This window comes from Ammospiza caudacuta, chromosome 14 (genome assembly GCF_027887145.1).
Source record: "Ammospiza caudacuta isolate bAmmCau1 chromosome 14, bAmmCau1.pri, whole genome shotgun sequence".
Lineage (NCBI taxonomy): Eukaryota > Metazoa > Chordata > Aves > Passeriformes > Passerellidae > Ammospiza > Ammospiza caudacuta.
Genome location: NC_080606.1, coordinates 4,855,444 through 4,873,953, shown reverse-complemented (window position 1 = coordinate 4,873,953; position 18,510 = coordinate 4,855,444). Strand labels below are relative to the sequence as shown.

Here is an 18,510-nt window from a genome sequence, read left to right as displayed (position 1 = left end):
AAGCTACAGCCTAGAACAAAAGCCATACCTGGAAGCACAGCAGGAGCAGAGAACAGCACAAATGAAGCAGCTCTCATGCTCATCAAAAGAGACTCCAGGAACCATCCCTCAGCACTCAGTTGAAAATCCTACCCCCCACCATCACCTGACACGTCCAGCACTGCCTCTGCCCACACAGCGTTTCTGATGCCAGGGCCTTTTCCCATGCTGGGCACACAGCACAGCCAGCTCCCTGCCTTGCCAGGCCTGCCTCCACCTCTGCCAACCACACAGGAGGTGCTTGATGCTCCCCAGGGCACCTGGCTGCCCACAGCCACCCTGCCCACATGGGGAGGCTACAGCAGAGCCCAGGGCAGCTCCAGCCCCTGGGGCCAGATCCTCGAGAGCAGCACAGGGTGCCCAGGGAAACACAGCCCCGCCAGGCCTTGAGGAGGCTGCAGACTCCCCCCCACACGGGGAAGGCGTCAGAGAGGTTATCCAGTTCACAGAGCAGCAGCTGTGAACCCCACAGACTTTGCTCCTGCGTGTGGTGACAGCACCATAAAGGCAGAGCCCCTGGGGACACGGGGAGAGCCGAGCACCAGGGCAGAGCTGTGGGGCAGAGCTGCCAGGGCTGTTTGCTGTCCCTGCTCAGCACAGCCCCTCAGCAAGGACAGGCCCCGCTGGGCTGAGCGCTCAGGGCCTGCGGGAGCCATGAACCCTGGGCCCAGGCTTGGGGGCACAGCCAGCCCTGTCCGCCATGAGAGCTGCCCCCCACACCTCCCCATGCCAGCCCACACCGGGGATGGACCAGGCTGGGGCTCCCCATCCACCGCAGGGGTACCCAGAGACCGCCTCCCACAACAGGGCAGGGATCTCGCTGGGGTCTCCATGGAAGCGGGCTGGGAATGATGGGTCAGGCTGGGGGGTTCCCCAGCCACAGCGAGGGCACCCAGGGCCCAGACCCCTCCTCAAAAGGGTCGCACGACCCCCCCACTGCAGGGGGCACGGGGTGAACGCTGCACCAGGTCGGGGATGGGGCTCACATGGGGACTCCCCATCCATTCCGGGGGACTCCAGGGCCCACGGGGGTCTCCATGGAACCGAGGCGGGGATGGGGGCCAGGCAAGTGCATTCCCCAGCAATACCGGGAGGGGTGCAGAGACCACCGCCTCCCCCGCACTGCAGAGCGATTCGCATTGCATTGGAGCTGCAAGGGGTGGGGGTCAGGCTGGGGCTCCCCATCCATCCCGAGGGAGCCCACGGCCCAGATCCCCCATAAGGGGCGAGGGTCGCACAGCGCCCCCCCCCTCCGGGACCCGCCGCAGGGCGCCCCCAAGCGGCCGCCCCGGGGAGGGGGCGAGCGGCACCGGCCACGCCCCCTCGAGGGGCTCCGGCCCCGCCCCCTCCAGCAAGGCGCGCGCACCCCCCCCCCGCTCCCCGGGGGGGTTCACCCACCCCCCGACCCTGGTACCCGCGCCGCACGCACCCGCCCCGCCCCCTCTTCGCGGGGCCCCAAGACCGGCCCGTGGCCCCATCCGCACCTCCCGGGACACCGCCGGGGCACGTCCGCGGCCGCCACCGCTCGTACCTGGCTCTCCCGGTGCTGCGCCGTCCGCTCTACCCAGAACCCGGATTCGGGTCGCGGCCCCTTTAAATGGAGGCGCCGCTCGGAGCCCTCAACGCGCTGCCAGCCGACGGGGGGGCGGCGGCGGCGCCCTATTGGCTGTGCGGAGCGAGGGACGCGCTCTCATAGGCCGCGGTGGGGCCTACGCTCGCGAGACTCGCTCACGAGCGGCTGCCGCGGAAACGCGGAGCGGAGCCCCGAGCTCGGGATCGGCGCGACAGTCCGGATCGCCACGGGCGGCTGGAAAACCTGGGGCGGATCCACCTGGCGGAGCGGGTCCCGGAGGGCGGGCAGCACGGAGCCGGGCGCGGGCGACGGCCGCGGTCTGGCGGGGCACGGCGGGGTGCGGGGGGGGAGCACGATGGGAGGCGCGGGCCAGACCGGGGCGCCCCGGTTCCCGCCGGTGCCCACGCAGCCGCCCGCAAAGCGCGGAGCGGATCGCACGGAATGGGCTCGCCACCCCGCTCCCCGCCCCCCCCTTAACCCTCTCGCTGCCGCCTCTCCCGGCCCCAGCCCCGCTGTCGTCCCGGGGGGTCCGGTCCGGCCGCACCGCCACGGCCTCTACCTGCACGCGGGGGGACCCACCCGGCCGAGCCCGGGCGCCGCCACCGCCTCCCCGAAGCTGGAGCGTCTCCCCGGGGCGGTGAGTGACAGCGCGGCCGGGCGGGGCTTCCGCGGGGGCCCGGGACGCGGCACCGCCCCCGGGAGGGACCGCCCGGGCCGGCGCCCCCCATTCCCAGCACCGCCTCCCCCGGGATCCCCCTCCCGTGCCCGTGCTGCGCTCCCGCACCACCCGCAGAGCCCGGAGTGCCTTTCCCCAGCCATGACAGCGCCCACCTGGCCTCGCCGCCCGCGGCTCCCCCTTCCCGCCTGCCTCCATCCGTGCCCCCCGCGCTGCTCCGCCCCACCGGGCTTGTCCCCCCCTCCCCGGGGGTCCCCCGCCGGCGGGACCCGAGCCCCCTCCGGCTCAGCGGGGCAGGATCCAGCTCTCGGCCGTCCCGCTCCACCGGGGGGCTCTCCCATCGCTCCCGCCCCTGGGAGCCTGCGGTTTCCCGGCCTGCGGGCACACGGGGGTGCCGGGGCTGAGCGTGGGCTGGGAGCCGGGGGCACACCGGGAGCGGGCGGTAGAGCTGCGGGAAAGCCGCGGGCGCTCCGCAAGGGCTGTGAGCCGCCCGGGGTCCCGTGCCCGGGAGCGGGCTGGCCGCGGGCGCGCGGCACCTGCGCCGGTGAGGCGGCGGGAGTGGCGGGGTTTAGGGCAAGGCGGTGAAGTGAAACCCGCCCGAGGCAGGACACGACCGCGCTCCCAGAGCGCCCGGTGCGCTCCCAGGGGCAGGAGCCGCCTTCCTCCGCACAGCGACGGGAACGGGCTCGCGGCTGGAGGCGGCAAGGAGCGGGCACGGGGATGGAGAACACCTAGAGGAGACCGGATCGGCACAGGCCGGCCCCCCGGCGCTGCCGGGCTCCGGTGCTCACTGGCCGGGGTGGAGAAACCAAGGCCGGACCCGCCCCGGTGCCGTCGGGGGGCGCGGCGGGGCGGCACGCGCTCGGCGCCGCCGCTGGCCCTTTAAAAGCGCGCGGCCCCCGCGCGCCCGCACCGCGCCTGCGCGCCACGCGCGGGGCGGCTCGCGGCGCTCCCTTTGTCCCCCGCTCGCTTCTCACCCAAGCTTGATGCCCGCCGCTGTGATTGGCAGCGCGCGCTGCCGCTCCCTTGACCAATGGGGTCCGCGCACGGCCAGCTGGTCCCGCCCCACAACGGCGGCCTCTGTGAGTGACGGCGGGCTTGGCCAGTTAGCGGCGCGGCGGCGGGCGCCAGGTGGCCAATAGGAGCTCAGGGAGAGGGGCGCCGTGTTAGGCTGCGCGAGTTCCGGCCGCGCGCTCTCCTCTCAGGGCCGCCGCGGTCCCGGTGCCCGTGTCCGTCCCGGTGTCCGTGTCCCTGTTCCGGTGTTGCCGCCAGGTGAGCTCACGGGGGCGGTAGGGTCGCGGCTCGGCCCCGCTCCGTCGCCGCCGGGGCCCGGCGCGGCCTGCGCGGCCCGCCCCGCCCCTGCACGCGGGGCCGGCGGGAGCCAGCCGGGACCGAGCTCCGGGCCGCCTCCCCACCGTGCGCGTGTTGCTTTTAGGTGGGGAAGATGCAGGGCAACAAGGGCTTCAACATGGAGAAGCAGAACCACGCTCCGCGCAAGCAGCACCAGCAGCACCCGCCGCCGTCCATCCCCGCGAACGGGCAGCAGGCCAACAGCCAGAGTGAGTCCCGGGCCCGCCGCGGGGGCCCGCCCGGCCCCGCTCTGGGTAGGCGCTGAGCGACCGCTTCGGGGCAGCGGGAAACCTCGGGTTAGCTGCGGCCCTCGGGCGTGCAACAGGTCTCGGCAGGAACAAAAGGAACCCGGTTTTCTAAGTTTAAACAATAAATCCTTAGGTTCTCAAGCAGGCTGCAGCATCTCCTGCTAAATCAGTTTTTTCCCGTTGTTGGAGGCTGCGGTTTTAATTGCGCCTGGGTTGTATTTGTGCGTTTTCTTTTGGTTTTCTTAAGTCCGCTCGTGGGTGCGCGGGAGTCCTGTGGCGTTTGTTCGGAAGTTTTTTGTGTTCGTAAGTTTCTTGCGTTCCCAAAACCAGGGAAAGCCATATAGAGGTTCTGTCTTTGTCCGAAAATCCCAGGGAAAGATCGCTTACACTTTGAAAGTCAGTGCTTTCTTGACAGTGTGTCTGTAAGCGTCGCGAATATAACGAGCTCTGTCTTTCATTGTCTGGTTCCTGTTTTTTCCCCGGGCACAACAGATGGCTTCTCAATACAGGTTTTCTTAGGAAGTTAGAAAGTTAAGAAGCTTGATTGCTAGAGCAGTTACTAGATTATACAGAAGTAAGAATCGGTGAAGATTATGTTGTAGTGAGAACGTTGTTGCAGCGATCTGCAGGCGCCTCTTCAGACTGATTTTTCTTTGTTTATAATGAGGAACCGGGAGATGCCCAGCTTTACTCAGTATTTAATGCCAGTTGACATTGCCGAAGCCGTTCTGCTCCAGCGGGTGTCCGGGTTTTCCTGGTCAGTGTGGAGTGTGCTCCGGAGCGGGGACAGAACGCGTTAATGGCTTCAGGGGCCTGAACCGATCTAACCTGATGGTTTAGAAGTGGCGAGACATCTCCGTTAGCATTTTTGGGGAGGGGAAGAGTGCTTTAGTTTTATTAGATGTGGATTTTTTTTTTTTTTAAGTTTGGACACTTTGGCTGTTCAAAACAGAAATGTGTAGAAGTCACCTGTGTGCTTTGTGTGATTCCTCATAGTGGGGTTTTTCTGTGTCAAGGATACCGGGCTGGTAAAAATCCGGCATGTTTTTGTTAAGCGGCAGAGTTGAACAGGCTCTTTATCGGTTCCCAGACAATAACAGAGCAGAGTGGCAGAGCAGCCGGTTCCAGTCAGGTTGAAAACAGTAACAGTGCAGCTGTACTGGGGAATTCCCTGGGGAATCAGCTTGGAGTGAGTCTCACTCCTTTGCACGGATCTCCTGAGGCAGAACAGAGGTACTCTGTGTACCCCTGAGTGTAACTCTGTGCAAGTACCTCGTGTTGTATCCACAGCCCTTCAAATTCATCCCCAAACACTCATGCTGTGAACAAGGCAAAACATTTCACTCCTGCACCTTTGCTGTGTGAAGTAGATAACTTACTCTTACTCTTCTCTGGGCACACTCTGTCTGGTTATTTAGTGTTGGCCATGGAGGTGTGCTTATTCCTATCAAAGAGTTGTCCTTGCATTGTCTTTTCATGGACAGTCTTTCTCATTTATTGCCCTGTTTTGTAACTGCAGTCAAGCCATTGATGTTCACAGTTTATTTCATATGTGTGACCGTGACTTGTGTCCTCCTCTGCAAAGCAAAGGAGTTGCTTTCTGTGCCCTGTGTGGTTAAGTTCCATGTGTGTTTAAGAAAATGGGGCACAGGATGATAAAGTGATGCTAAATCCACCCCTGTGTCTGGCACAAACAGAGCTTTCAGACTCATGCTGGACTCTTGCTGAATTAAGGTTTAAAGATTGTATATGCCTGTGGGGATTTGAGAATGTTACTGTTTGTGTTTATTTCTGTTGGACAGCTCAGAAAATATTTTAACCTTGGACTTGATCTCAGAGGTCTTTTCCAACTTTAAAAATCCCTTCTAGCAGAACTTACTGAATAGGGATTTTTTTCTTGTAATTAATCTTGTAATTTTTCTGAGAGCTCATTTATATGGCAGGGTTTTTTTTAAATTTTGGGTTGGTGTTTTCCCCCACTGTTTTAACTATTCCAGCCTTCTCTTCAGCTTGGAAACCCATACTCTGGAACCCGTCTCACAGAATGACAGCTATCTTAAATGTTAACTGTCTGAACAAAATTTCCTCTTATTTTCATATTTTTCTAGATATCTGGAGTTGGTTTTGTGTGTTTTTGAGTAAAAAATCTGTTTTCTGGCTAAACTGTGGCTTTTCTGTAATTATTTGTGTTGTAATAGCAAAATCCTGTGTTGTGACTGCAGGTTTTTTTTTTGTGGGCCAGTTACCTTGACCAGATCTCAAAAAGTTGGAGTGAAATATTTGATGTTATTTCAAGCTGCAGTGTGTTGTTTCCTCCAATTCACTGATGTTAATGAGCACTGAGGTTCAGTTTTCTTAAAAAAGCTATGGGACCAGTCTGAAATAAAACATCAAACTCCCTTTTTGCTGGAGAGATGGCTGGAGAGGTTTAAGACCAAAATGAATGTGTTACCTGTATTATCCTGTGGTCACTGTGATGAAACCTAATAAAATTTATCCCCCCAACTGTAGAGCAGCTGTGTACCTTATTCCCCTCAGATGAAGGCCTGACCATTGACCTGAAGAATTTCCGGAAACCCGGGGAAAAGACCTTCACCCAAAGGAGCCGCCTCTTTGTGGGGAACCTGCCCCCTGATATTACAGAGGAAGAGATGAGAAAGTTGTTTGAGAAGTATGGCAAGGCAGGGGAAGTCTTCATACACAAGGACAAAGGCTTTGGTTTTATCAGGCTGGTGAGTGACTTGGCACTTTGGGGAGTTTTGTGGTGATGGCTCTCAATGGAGCACTGTTGCTAATTGAAAGTTGTAGATGTTCTGATGTCTTGCTGATTACACCTGCTGGTGATCTCAGTAACCCGGAATATGGGATTAGCTTCCAAGTGGTTGGTCTAGAGCTTACTTTTAAGAGAGATGTGAATTTAGGCAGCTTGTGGCAGGAGTTATGAGAGATCTGATAAATTTATTCTGAAATCAGCTGGTAGAAAGCAGAAAAAAACTCACATGAATGTGATGCTATTATAGACAAAGTGAACTTTTCTATTTCTGGAATATGGAATTCCTATGGGCATAGTTTGTCATGCAGCATTTCTGGCATGATTAATGCTCTTGGGCTAGGGGATCTCTAGATGATCACATTGAAGTGTGTCTGAAAGGGAAGTAGCTACCACCATAGAGTGGTTCTTAGATTTCTGTGGCTCATGCACCACCTTTGTGAAAGCCTTGAGGGGAGTGGATGAGGTTTCCACAGCCACATCTGGGCCACTTTTATGTAGTGCAGGGGCTTAGTAGTTACTTAAGTGAGTGGAAAGGTGTGAAAGTGGCATAGAAGGTCTTTCACAGATTGTCATACTGTCAGCATTTCCTTATCAGACTTGGTTCATAGATGAATCTTGGTTGTTTCTTTAAAATTTGGTTGTTTTTTTTTTTTAAGGTGCTTTGTAGCCTTAATATAATTATGTGTCATAATGAGAATGTCATTGTTTGCTTAGTTCATACTAGCTGTTGGACTAAACTTAGATATTTGTTATATATTTCTCACCCTCCCCACCCCCAAACCCTGGCTGTTCAGTCATTCATGATAAGGAATAGCTGTGCTTTTTGGCACGAAATCATTTATTTCTCTCACAAGTACTTGCTATGGAGAAATAAGTTTGTGTTCAATCCCGTGCCTTTCTGGGAGCTTTAATGCAGGCTGTTTTATCTGCAGGAAACTCGCACCCTGGCAGAGATTGCCAAGGTGGAGCTGGACAACATGCCTCTGCGTGGGAAGCAGCTCCGCGTGCGCTTTGCCTGCCACAGCGCCTCGCTGACAGTCAGGAACCTGCCTCAGTTTGTGTCCAACGAGCTCCTGGAGGAAGCCTTCTCAGTGTTTGGCCAGGTGGAAAGGGCTGTGGTTATTGTGGATGACAGAGGACGATCCTCTGGGAAAGGCATTGTGGAGTTCTCAGGGAAGCCTGCTGCTAGGAAGGCGCTGGATAGATGTAGTGATGGGTCTTTCCTGCTGACTACGTAAGTGTGCCTGGCACAGGTGCTCTGCATGGCTGGTGCACCCTGGTTCTGACACCTCAGTGGGACAGGTGGGGCATGAGGTGGTGGGGGATTGGCCTGGGGGGAACTTTATTTAGCTTTGTTCCAACAAGAGACGGTCTGTGCTGAAGCTCAGGTCTGAAAGCTTTCTTCTGGGAAGCTGCTAGTGGGGCAAGTGCATAAAACTTCCCAATAAACTTTTTCTCCATAAAACAGCCTTAGGGCAATTAAAGCAGCCTTTAAGAACAGAGCCTGTTTCAGAGACCATCCATATAACTTGTTTGGAAACAAAGTGCAAGTGTTTTAATTGTACACTTTTGGTCACTAAAGGGTAGAGTCTTCTCCACAGGGTGGAATGCCACTGTGGGCATGGGATCTGTTGGAGAGGCTGCTCACATAGATTGGATTGTGTGGAGTTTTCACCATTATAAACTGCTTTCCCTGTACTTGAATATAATAAGGGAGAAAATCATGTTCTCATAATTATATGAAGTAGCTCAAGCAAATGACCAATTCCAGTTGCATTCCACAAAGCATCTTGTTGCTATGTTAAGAGGGAGCCATTTCTTATCTCTTAGAAAAAAATTACTCTCTTGTATTATGCTCCTAGAATTTGTGACTAGAACACTTTCTGAAATTAAACTATATTGCTCATTTTTGAAGCAATTTTTAAAAGTTTTGTGCTTCTCACTTCCTGTGGCTCTGCAGTGGCACAGCTATACACAAGCACATTCAGTTTCAAAAAGCAGGTTTTGTTTATTTCTTTTTTAATACCTATTTTTCTCCCTGATGCTTCTTAAGGATAACCAGCATAAGTGAGTAGTGCTCTACCAGGAAGATTATTGTTAGGGAGCTTTTGCTGGTTCAGAAGTCTATACCTGAAAGAACAATGAAAACAGACTTTTAAAAGTGATTTTTAAAACTAATCACTATCAATGCATAGCTAAGGTTAACATTCAGTCTCTTTATAGCTATCAGTACATTGGGTTTTGGTATCTAAGACTACAAATAAGTCTGTTGTTCTTTTCTAGTTATGGTTTGGTTTTGATTAAACTTGTTCTGGTTTGTCCTAGTTCAAGACAGGAAATCTAGATAAACTGTGTGAAATCTGTTCATATTAGAAAATAAGATTATTAATAATGGAATATGTCACATCAAAGTGCAAAGCTGTGTTATGGATCTTGAGCTGAGGAAATGGATTTTAGCCCTCCATATCCTGCCTTCCTGCTGGAGCCTGGGTACCCATTGCCAACTTGGCACAACAGGATCATCTGTCTTCATTTCCCCAGCCCTAGCACATGGGACTGAGAGCTCATGGGAAGCTGGGGTGCTGCTTTGTGCTGAGGATGAGCAGTGTCAGTGCTGTGCTGGAGAGCTGATTCAGAGACCAGGTCAATACTTTGTTCTGCATGCAGAAGCCAGGGAGAGAGGAGCACACATCTGCAGTGTCTGCTGTGAAGTGCACCACTGGATTCCCTGGGGGGTGGAAATTCAGACAAGGGCCCAGTGGGCTTTCCTAGAGCAATGTTGCCAAGCAACAGTAGCACATGGTGGCCTCACCAGCACAGGATGACTGGATGGTACAGCCTGCAGCCTCCAGTGAGGAGTGTGTGGTGACTCTTTGCTTTAGATAGCCATAAAAAGGCACAGATGGCTTATGCCACTCTAGAGACAAGACTTCATGCTGAGTAGATCTTACTGGAGTGTGTCAGGATTCCAGTTAAGCTGTAACTTACAAGTAACTGCAAATATTCTTCTTCCAGTACAATTTTGGTTTGGATTAAACAAGGATTTTGATTTACAGTTATACTCCTATTCTAGAAAAATAAAGTTCAAAGTGATTCCTGGTTTCACTTTGGTTGAGATCCCCAGCTGCCCTGAGTTTCTTTGAGCAGTGCTAAAAGCAGTGTAAGTTGTGCTTTCCACAACTGCAAGCTTGTTCTTGATTTTTTTGTCAAAGCACCTCATTTTATCTTTACAGATTCCCTCGCCCTGTCACTGTGGAGCCCATGGATCAGTATGATGATGAGGAGGGTCTACCAGAGAAACTAGTCATCAAAAACCAGCAGTATCACAAGTATGTGCCTGGCATGCAGCAGGAGAGGAGAGTGCCTGTGGGCAAGTGTATCTTAGAAGGGTGGCTCATCAGTGCTCATCAGGTCCTCCTTTTTTTGCATAAATGTGACCTTACTTTAGAAGGAGAATTGCATTCACTCTTCTCTTGCCATGATTGGCTGAAAGAAAACAGTGATTTTGAATCCACACTGCTGGATAAATTGACAACCTTCACATATTTTCTATAAGTCCATTTCAGTTGTTGGAATAAAAAATTAGGTCAATTTGATACAACACAGATGGCATGAGATTCCCTGGGAAGTATTACAGAAAGCCTTTGTAGGAAACACTTGAATCCACAATAGAAATTTGGGGAATTATATGAGTGGCATTAGGAGATTGTAGAGCTATCCAGGTATAAGACCAGAGTCTTAGAAGACTTCCCAGTATAAGTAGGAATCCTGTGATCTGAGCAGTTGTCATTGGCAAACCATGTGAGCTCATGAATTTTTCAAGTAAGGAAGATGAGAGCTTCAGGAGGTAGAATTAGGAATAATCCTGTTCTACAGGTGCAGAGTGAAAATAACATGCATACTTGGGCAGTGTTTGTTTCTGGAGTGCATCTGTCCATAAGATGTGCAGCAGGAGCAAAGGCTGTTGCTTTCAAGGGGATTTCTAAATCTCTTTACCCAGAATCTCTTATGAAAGCAGTGTCATTTCTTGTTATGGAGGAGGACAGCTTCCATGCAGGAATAAGATGATGCCTGAGGGGCAAACAAACTGGTGTCTTAGGCACAGTTAAGTGGGGCCTGCTATTGCATTTGACACACAAATGGAGTTTGCTTGGTTCCTCCTTGCTCTCCTGAAGCATTCACTAGCTGTTCATTGTCTGCCAGGGAGCGTGAGCAGCCTCCTCGGTTTGCACAGCCTGGCAGCTTTGAGTATGAATATGCCATGCGTTGGAAGGCTTTGATAGAGATGGAGAAGCAGCAGCAGGAACAAGTAGATCGCAACATCAAGGAAGCTCGAGAGAAGCTGGAGATGGAGATGGAAGCAGCTCGCCACGAGCACCAAGTGATGCTCATGCGACAAGGTACCAGCCAGATGGGTAAATCCAGGGTGGGAGCAGGGCCCTGTGCTGTCCTGGAGTGGGTGGCTCAATAGACTGGCTAGAGACCACTCAAGGGGAGCTGTGGTGCAAATAAATGGAATCGTAGCATTGTTCAGGTGGAAAAGATCAGCAAGCCCAACCATTAACCTCCTTTCAGGTACTTGTAGAGCAATAAAGTCTCCTCAAGTCTTTTCTCCAGGCTGAGCCCCTTTCCCAGCTCTCTCAGCTGATCCCCATCAGAATTGTGTTCCAAACCCTTCCCCAGCTCTGTTCCCTTCTCTGGACACGCTCCAGCCCCTCAGTGTCTGTTTTGTTGTGAGGGGCCCAGAGCTGCACACAGGATTTGAGGAGTGGCCTCAGCAGTGCTCAGGCAGGGGACAGTCACTGTCCTGGTCCTGCTGGCCCCACCATGGCTGGGACAGGCCAGGTGCCCTTGGCCTCTTGCCCACCTGGGCACACCTGGCTCCTGTTGAGCTGCTGGTGAGCAGCACCCCCAGGGCCTTTCCCACCAGGCCCTTTCCAGCCCCTCTGCCCAGCCTGGAGCTGCAGGGCTTGGTGTGCCCCAGGACAGGGCCTGCCACTGAATCTTGTTAGACCTAACATGGAGAGATTCTACTGTATTGGTAAAGACTCTGTTACCTTTTTCTCTTCTATGTTACAGTTCTACTTCAGGAATTCATGAGAGGTGGCATGGGAGATGAGTCTGATTGTGTTTTTTACTGTTGTCTTACACAGATTTAATGAGGCGCCAGGAGGAGCTGAGGAGAATGGAGGAATTGCATAACCAAGAAGTACAAAAACGTAAACAGTTGGAACTCAGGTAAGGGGGCAGGTTGTGAAATGCTGTGAATCCAGAGCAGAATAAAACACCTCTTCACTGTGCCTAGTTGTTCATTGTGACAATTTAATTACTACCTCAAGTGTGCCTGTACTTTGGACTTTTTTTGTTCATAGGGAAGAGTGTACTTCTGGTTTAAGATGGAAGAGTTAGGAGTTTCTTCCATTGATTAGTATGTGCTTCTTCACATTTCTGTGTCTCGGTTAAGCTCCTTTAAATGAGGCAGATAGAAAAATCAGAATCTCTGCTGGGATTTAGTGGCTTCAGTGCTGCAGATTGGGAAATCCCATTCCAGCATCTCTGTTTTCATTTGAGGGTAACTTGGTCTCAGAGATTTCTCTCTCCATTGTAGCGCTTCCTTGTCTTGGGGTTGTTTTGAGAAGCTCCAGGAAGATTACCAGACTATTTGTAATAGAAGGGGCTTGAGAGCTGTCACGCTTGATGCATGATATTGCACGTAGGCTGCATGCATTTGGGAGCTGCTGTGTACATAGGGTTGGAAAACACTTCTAAGATCATGAGTTCAGCTGTAAATCTATCAGTGCCAAGCCCACCACATCTACACATCCTTTAAATCCTTTTAGGAATGGTGACTCCACCACTTTCTGGGCAGCCTGTGCCAATGCTTTGTAACTGTTTTGAAGAAATTTTCCTGATGTCAAATCTGAATTTTCCCTGGTGTGACTTGAGGCAGTTTCCTTTTGTCCTGTCACTTGTTACCTGGGAGAAGAGACTGACTCCCACCTGGCTCCACCCTCCTGTCAGGCAGTTGTAGAGGGTGGTGGTGTCCCCCTTGAGCCTCCTTTTCTCCAGGCTGAGCCCCTCCGCCTCCTTCAGCTGCTCCTCATGACACACACACACACAAGTGGTTTTTTTTTTTCAAATGAGCTCTCAAAACTGAAAGTTTGAAGTGTGAAGTTTCCAATGAAGATCCATGAGGCAGCACTGCAGCCCAGTGATGCAGGTGGTTGGTGTTTGTTGTGCTGAGCATCTTGGGCTTTGTTTGCAGGCAAGAGGAGGAGCGCAGGCGCCGTGAGGAGGAGATGAGGAGGCAGCAGGAGGAGATGATGAGACGCCAGCAGGAAGGCTTCAAAGGGAATTTTGCTGATGCGGTACGAGTGCTTCTACATTTGCATTACATCTCCACACTCACTGTAGATTTTTCCCTTCCACAGCACAGCTTTCTGTGAATTTTCAGCTTGGTTGGAGGACTGTACATCAGTAGTGCAGTCTACCCTAAATTATTGACTCCCTCCAATCTTAATACAGTTTAGCCTGGAAACTGTAAATCTCCCAGTTCTGTTCCACTGCTCTTCACATAGACCCCTCTGTAGCTGTCTTACTGTTCAGAAAAATGTGTGCTGACTAATTCTATTCTAACAGCAACACACACTGTCCTGAAGCACTGCAGCAGAAGGCTGTTATGATTATATGACTGGCAATATCCCTAGCTTGCAGTCTTTCTTAGTCATAATAAAATGATCCCAACTGAGGGCATTGCTGCAGGCATGGTATATGCTTGTACTTTAAAGTCAGTTGGTCAAGTATTTTTTTGTAGTGTAACCTGGTGGTAACCTGCCTTTTAATAACAGTATCTCTAGTTCTATAGAGAAATGCCTTACAATTTGTTTCCAGTCCCAGGCAGTTTCTGTTGTGGAGGCAGCTGTAGGGCTGTTCAGGTGGTGTAATGGCTTTGATGCAGCTGGGGGTAAGTGTTCAATGCTTACTAGTGAACTTGGCCCCTAGGCAAAATAGGTAAATGTGTGTCAAACCAAAGGGCCAAGAGCATGGCTGAGCCAAAAGCTGGAATATTTTCTTTGTGCAGCAGATATCCTGATTCCTACAAATAATATTGCCTTCATATGATGGATAATGGCACTGAAACTACAGATGAAATGAAAGTTGTCTTCACTTACCACTGTTAAAAAAGTAGTGCTCTCACTGAAGTGCTCCTGATTTTGCAGTGAGAAAAATCTTTGATAGGTGTTTCTGATGCTTGGTTAATTAAAGAGAAATTGAGCTCACTAAATGGTATTTTAATGCAAGTGACCCAGTACTGTGTCTTTATGTAAGCTTGCATTCCTTTCAACAGGAAAAGCTTCTTAGATGTGCTGAGAGTAGCAAAACTAATTCTGTCTAATGTGTTACTACTGCTCAGCACATCTTTCCATCAAGATGTCTTTGTTAAAGTCTGCATGTGCAGCTTTGCTGCTGGATGTTTTATTATAATTTTGAAAAACTACCTTTTATAATGAGATATTTAAAATAAAACCTATTCATTCAGCAATTGTCATGTGAAGGTTGCTCCTGCCTTTCTTTGACATTTACCCTGGGAATTACTTTTCTATACATTATTCAGTAGTAAATCCTCAGAACTCTTTGAATTTGTATAATTTCATTTTTAAAAGCCTGATTATCAGTTGAGATGAGTGTCTGTCTTTCCAGAGGGAGCCACCAGACATGCGAATGGGACAGATGGGTATGGGAGGTAAGAGTTTTCTTTGTTCCTGTGCATGTTCATTTCCTTACAAAATCTACCCCCTTTTTTTAGTGATCTCATTTTATTGGCTTCTTATTTAGAAACAGTCAAAGTAATCTCCCAGGCTAGTAAGAGGAAGTATTCATGTGACAGGAAACACAACATGCTGTAAAGCAAGATCAACTGATTGTGACCTGATAGTGCAAAGCTGGTTAATAGACTGGACTCTATCCCTGCATGGAGCAATGATTTGTGGCTCTGGGATGATGAGCAGACCCCAGTCACTGTGTGTGTGTGCCAGGACTATTCCTCAGTTTTCTTTTCCAGGTACCATTGGCATGAACAATAGAGGAGCTATGGGTGGTACCAATGTCCCAGCTCCTGCACCTCCTGCTGCTGGTCCTGGAGCTATGATCCCTGATGGAGCCATGGGAATGGTAGTGTATCTCCATCTGCTTTTTGTGCACACCTCTAAAATGCAGATTGTATTGTTTCCAGTATTAAGCACTAGCTGCTGAAGTTGAGGCTTATTTATCTACTCAGACCTGTTGCTTCACTCCTGCTAAGTTAATCTTGCCTTAGTACTAGCTGATAATTTTCAGGAGATTGAGCCAAGTGTAATAATGGCTTCATTTACTTCCAAGAGAGCTAGTGCTAAAATGCTTGTTAGAAAGCTCTTAGGAGTAATATATGGTTGTTTTTAAATGACCTAGTGGGAAGCACTCTGTGAAATTGAGAGGTTTTTGAGAGTAGATTCTTGTAGGCATAAAGCCAAGCTTTCAGGAGTGTTCTGTTCATCACCAGTTCCATAACCAGAAAAGGGTTATCTCCTGTTCTCATATGCCAGAATGAGTTCAGCCAATTTGCTTAGGAGGTCAAAAGCAAAGAATCAGTGGTGTTCATGCTTATTTGTTTGACTTTTTAATTTTTTTTTATTAGATTTAGTTTTGAACTTTACTGCAGGGTTTTGCAATAGATGCTGGCTTTTGTGGCATTTGTTATCCATCTCTGTCACACAGAGGATTGGCCCTCCCACAGTGTCAGGACTTCAGTCACCAGCAGAAACAGCAGCAGTCATAGTAAAGTTTGTCCTGAAAGTTCATCTTCCTTCAGTGGTTTCTATGAACTGGTCTAATAAACAGTTTTCCTGCAAACATTCCTATACTCAGACTGCTTGCTCTGTTGTGACTGCTGTGATACAGGTTTTTTTTTCCATAAAAAACAGTTTTATTTGTCTAAAAACCACCTAAGTGGTAGGGACAGCAAAGCAGCTGAGGTTAAGGGAATGTGCACTACACAGGGAAATTAAGGGGGAAGGTGAAGCCAGGAGTGGAAAGGGAAGATGAGTTCAGATGGCTCAGCTGCTGCACACAGTCCCAGTATGCCTGACTGCAGGTTGTGTGGGGAAAGGAGCTTTGTTCTACAAAGGTTTGGGATGTGGGGATGTTTTTGGTGGGGTGAATGTTTGCAGTGAGGTCAGCTGGAATTGTGGAATATTGGTAGAATTGCAGTCAACTCAAACTGCTTTTAACTGCCCTTTGTTCTTCCTTGTTTTTCTTCCTGCATCTTCTGCACGTGTGCTCGTTCGCAGACCCCACCACCGCCTCCAGACCGCTTTGGCCAGGGTGGAGCCATGGAAGGCCTCGGGGCCATGGGGGGGAACCCGCCCGCCTTCAACCGCGGAAACCCGGGCGGGGATTTCGGCCCCAACAAGCGCCGCAGATACTGAGCAGGGTTCAGCCATCCCCTGGACACGCCCCAAAGGAGGAAATCTGGGCAGGCCACACACAGGGTTCAACCTGGGGGGGAGGGGGGACGTTTTAAAGATAGTTAATTAGGGCCTGTTTTGGTAAAGCCACTCTAGGACAAGGGGAGTGCAGTCTGACTGGTAAAGGTTTTGGAAAATTTCATGTGGTGCATTCCTAATTTCAAAGTGAAAAATGAATTCTGGGAGGCTGCCCTAGTTCAGTAACAGTAAAATCTTGCAAGGACCCTAATGCCTTGACCATTCCAGGTTTCTTGTATACAGCTGAAATCATGAGGCTAAATTGGATAAAATTTCAGTATGTCTTGGCATTTTTTTAGTGTAGTGTACCTTGCTTAAGAGCACGGGGGGGGTCTCTGGAGAACTAGGGCAGCATTTGGGTACTTTGCAGCTCCCATGATTTTGTAAATTTATATAGCTCCCAATGATCCGTCATGTAGTGAATTGGAGGAGGTTTTGTTTGTTTCTTTTTCTTTTTTTTTTCCTCCTAACTTGTTAGTTACTCTTTTTACCCGGACCATTTGTTTCGTTGAAGTAGTTGACAGTCGTGCAGCCTGAAGGGCTGGGAGGTTCTTGTTTGGATGGATTTTTTTGATAACGTGTTGTATCTCTTTATTTTTACTGGTAGTAAAGTACAATCTATTGGATAAAGATACTGTATCTCATGCTGAAGATTTAACTGAAACAAATGTTTGTATAATCCTAACCTTGCCTGTCTTTTGTGTAGAAGTACTACAAGATTTTTCATTTAGTGTAAACTGTTTGAACACAAACTGTAATTGTCCCACTAAAAAGTTCGAGTTTGTCTGAGGAATGTTACAGGAATGCATTATTAAAGTGGATTAAGCCTTTTTTATCTGGTGTCTTGTTTCTTCTGTTTTTTTGTACTAATGTCTACATGTGAATTGAATTGAATGAAACTTCAGACTATGGTGTGAAAGTTGTTCTTGCATATCCCTGTAAAAGAGAGTGTTCAACCCCTGAGGATTTTGTAGCAGTTTTCCTTCTCACAGAACGAGTTTTATTTGTGGGTTGGAATGTGACCTTCAGCTTCAGCAGGTCAGAATGCGGAACGGGAACTGCTGACATACCTGGGATGTGTCTGCTGTGGTTGAAGGCTTGTCGGTGTGTCCTGGAGCTCAATTCCTTTCTCAGGTGCAGAGTTGTCTGTCTGTGCTCTGTGCTGCAGTTGCCTCTGGCTGGGACTTTCCAGAACTCCTGTGCTGGGGTGGGAAGGAGGGGACTCGCTGTTGGCAAGGGTAATGCTTTATCTGGGGTAATACTTGGGGGAATCTGTAGGGTCAGGAGCTTTCTGTGGCTTATGGTCTCACATTGGGTCTCTAGAGTTGAGACTGCAAAGGAGAAGCTTAGAAATAAATTTAGGTGGGAAAGGGAGGAGGGAGAAAGTGTTTCAGCCTGAAAGCATAAGAAAGTGCCTTGAAAAATTGTGAAATCATGGGGAAGATAAAAACATTTTGAGATGGCTAATCTCGCCACAGCAAGAACCTTTAGTTTGGTCCTGTAGGTACTCTTTAAATGCAGGGGAAGATGAAATAATCACTCTGGGGCCTTAATTAGTTTACTCCTGACTTTGAATGGGTTTTAGTTAACCTGGAATGGGATGATAAGATGTATGGAAGAGAGGCTGCAGCCAGTGCTCTTTGTTTCTTTTTCTTAATTTGTTTTCCACATTTGAAAGCATCAGCAGCTGGTTTGCTGAGATGATATGGTATCTAATGGTGGTTATCAGCTTGATTGCGAAGCATGAAGAGTTTGGTGATGTTTTTCATCTGGCTTATTTGCTAGAACAGCTCACTGTTGCAAAATCTCAAGTGAGAATGCTAATTAGCTTTTCTGTTGCTGTGTGGAAGATGGAGCAGTTCTTGTAGCTTGTCTGGAAAGAGGCTGGCAGACATTCACTAGTGCCATGGCTGTTGGGTAAGTGCAGTGTTTAATTCTGAAGTGTGAAATATGAGGAGAAGAAGCTATGAAGTTGCATCCAGGTATCTGTATTACCTCCTTCACCTGCCAGTTGCTCAGTTGCTGTGTGTTACTGGGCAGCCCAAGGAGGAATTGCTGTCCTAGTGGAACAGCAGAGCTCAGATTTTCAGCATCACTCTGCTGCTGAACAGTCCTGAGCAAGTGTAAGGTAAGGATGGGTCTGGTTACTGCCTTTCCCTGGGAGAAAAGGGTGTGTGAAATCATTTAGCACTGCTCAAAGCCCATCTAGCAATATTTCAAATATCTAAATTAAAGATCCAGTGGCAGCAATGAAAGAAAACTAAATTCTGGTATGGATCCTATAGGTAACGGTTCTTAATTTGCTTTAAAGGAGGAGACTGAAAACCTGT

The 18,510-nt window shown here is 50.1% G+C and overlaps 2 protein-coding genes across 6 annotated transcripts in view; one reads left to right on the top strand and one right to left on the bottom strand.

Annotated features, from left to right (window-relative positions):
- Positions 1 to 1,670, bottom strand: part of ZMYM3 (zinc finger MYM-type containing 3) — a 31,299-nt gene extending 29,629 nt beyond the window's left edge. Inside the window, exon 1 of the mRNA XM_058814371.1 lies at positions 1,571 to 1,670. The gene's annotated coding sequence lies outside the window, so the exon portion shown is untranslated. The remainder of the gene's footprint in view (positions 1 to 1,570) is intronic.
- A 515-nt stretch (positions 1,671 to 2,185) lies between these two features.
- On the top strand, positions 2,186 to 17,001 carry NONO (non-POU domain containing octamer binding). Of its 5 annotated transcripts, none has more exons than XM_058814384.1 (11): positions 2,186 to 2,249; positions 3,724 to 3,847; positions 6,425 to 6,618; positions 7,592 to 7,893; positions 9,893 to 9,988; positions 10,863 to 11,059; positions 11,813 to 11,897; positions 12,925 to 13,027; positions 14,361 to 14,403; positions 14,722 to 14,831; positions 15,986 to 17,001. In XM_058814384.1, exons 2-11 carry the CDS (start codon positions 3,733 to 3,735, stop codon positions 16,121 to 16,123), a joined length of 1,383 nt encoding a protein of 460 aa, XP_058670367.1. In that variant the 5' UTR covers positions 2,186 to 2,249; positions 3,724 to 3,732; the 3' UTR covers positions 16,124 to 17,001. The 5 variants fall into 5 exon arrangements, with proteins under 5 accessions (XP_058670367.1, XP_058670365.1, XP_058670363.1 ...); XM_058814382.1 differs by lacking the exon at positions 2,186 to 2,249 and adding an exon at positions 3,444 to 3,560; XM_058814380.1 differs by lacking the exon at positions 2,186 to 2,249 and adding an exon at positions 3,444 to 3,560 and having other exon boundaries at positions 3,724 to 3,892.
- The last annotated feature ends 1,509 nt before the right edge of the window (positions 17,002 to 18,510 follow it).

What these genes read in the sequence shown, in the direction of transcription:
- NONO (XM_058814379.1), top strand. Translation starts at nt 3,733, where the DNA reads ATGCAGGGCAACAAGGGCTTCAACATGGAGAAGCAGAACCACGCTCCG. An exon ending in GCTTTGGTTTTATCAGGCTG is followed by an intron (nt 6,619 to 7,591) that starts GTGAGTGACTTG and finishes TTTTATCTGCAG; the next exon opens with GAAACTCGCACCCTGGCAGA. An exon ending in AGTGATGCTCATGCGACAAG is followed by an intron (nt 11,060 to 11,812) that starts GTACCAGCCAGA and finishes TGTCTTACACAG; the next exon opens with ATTTAATGAGGCGCCAGGAG.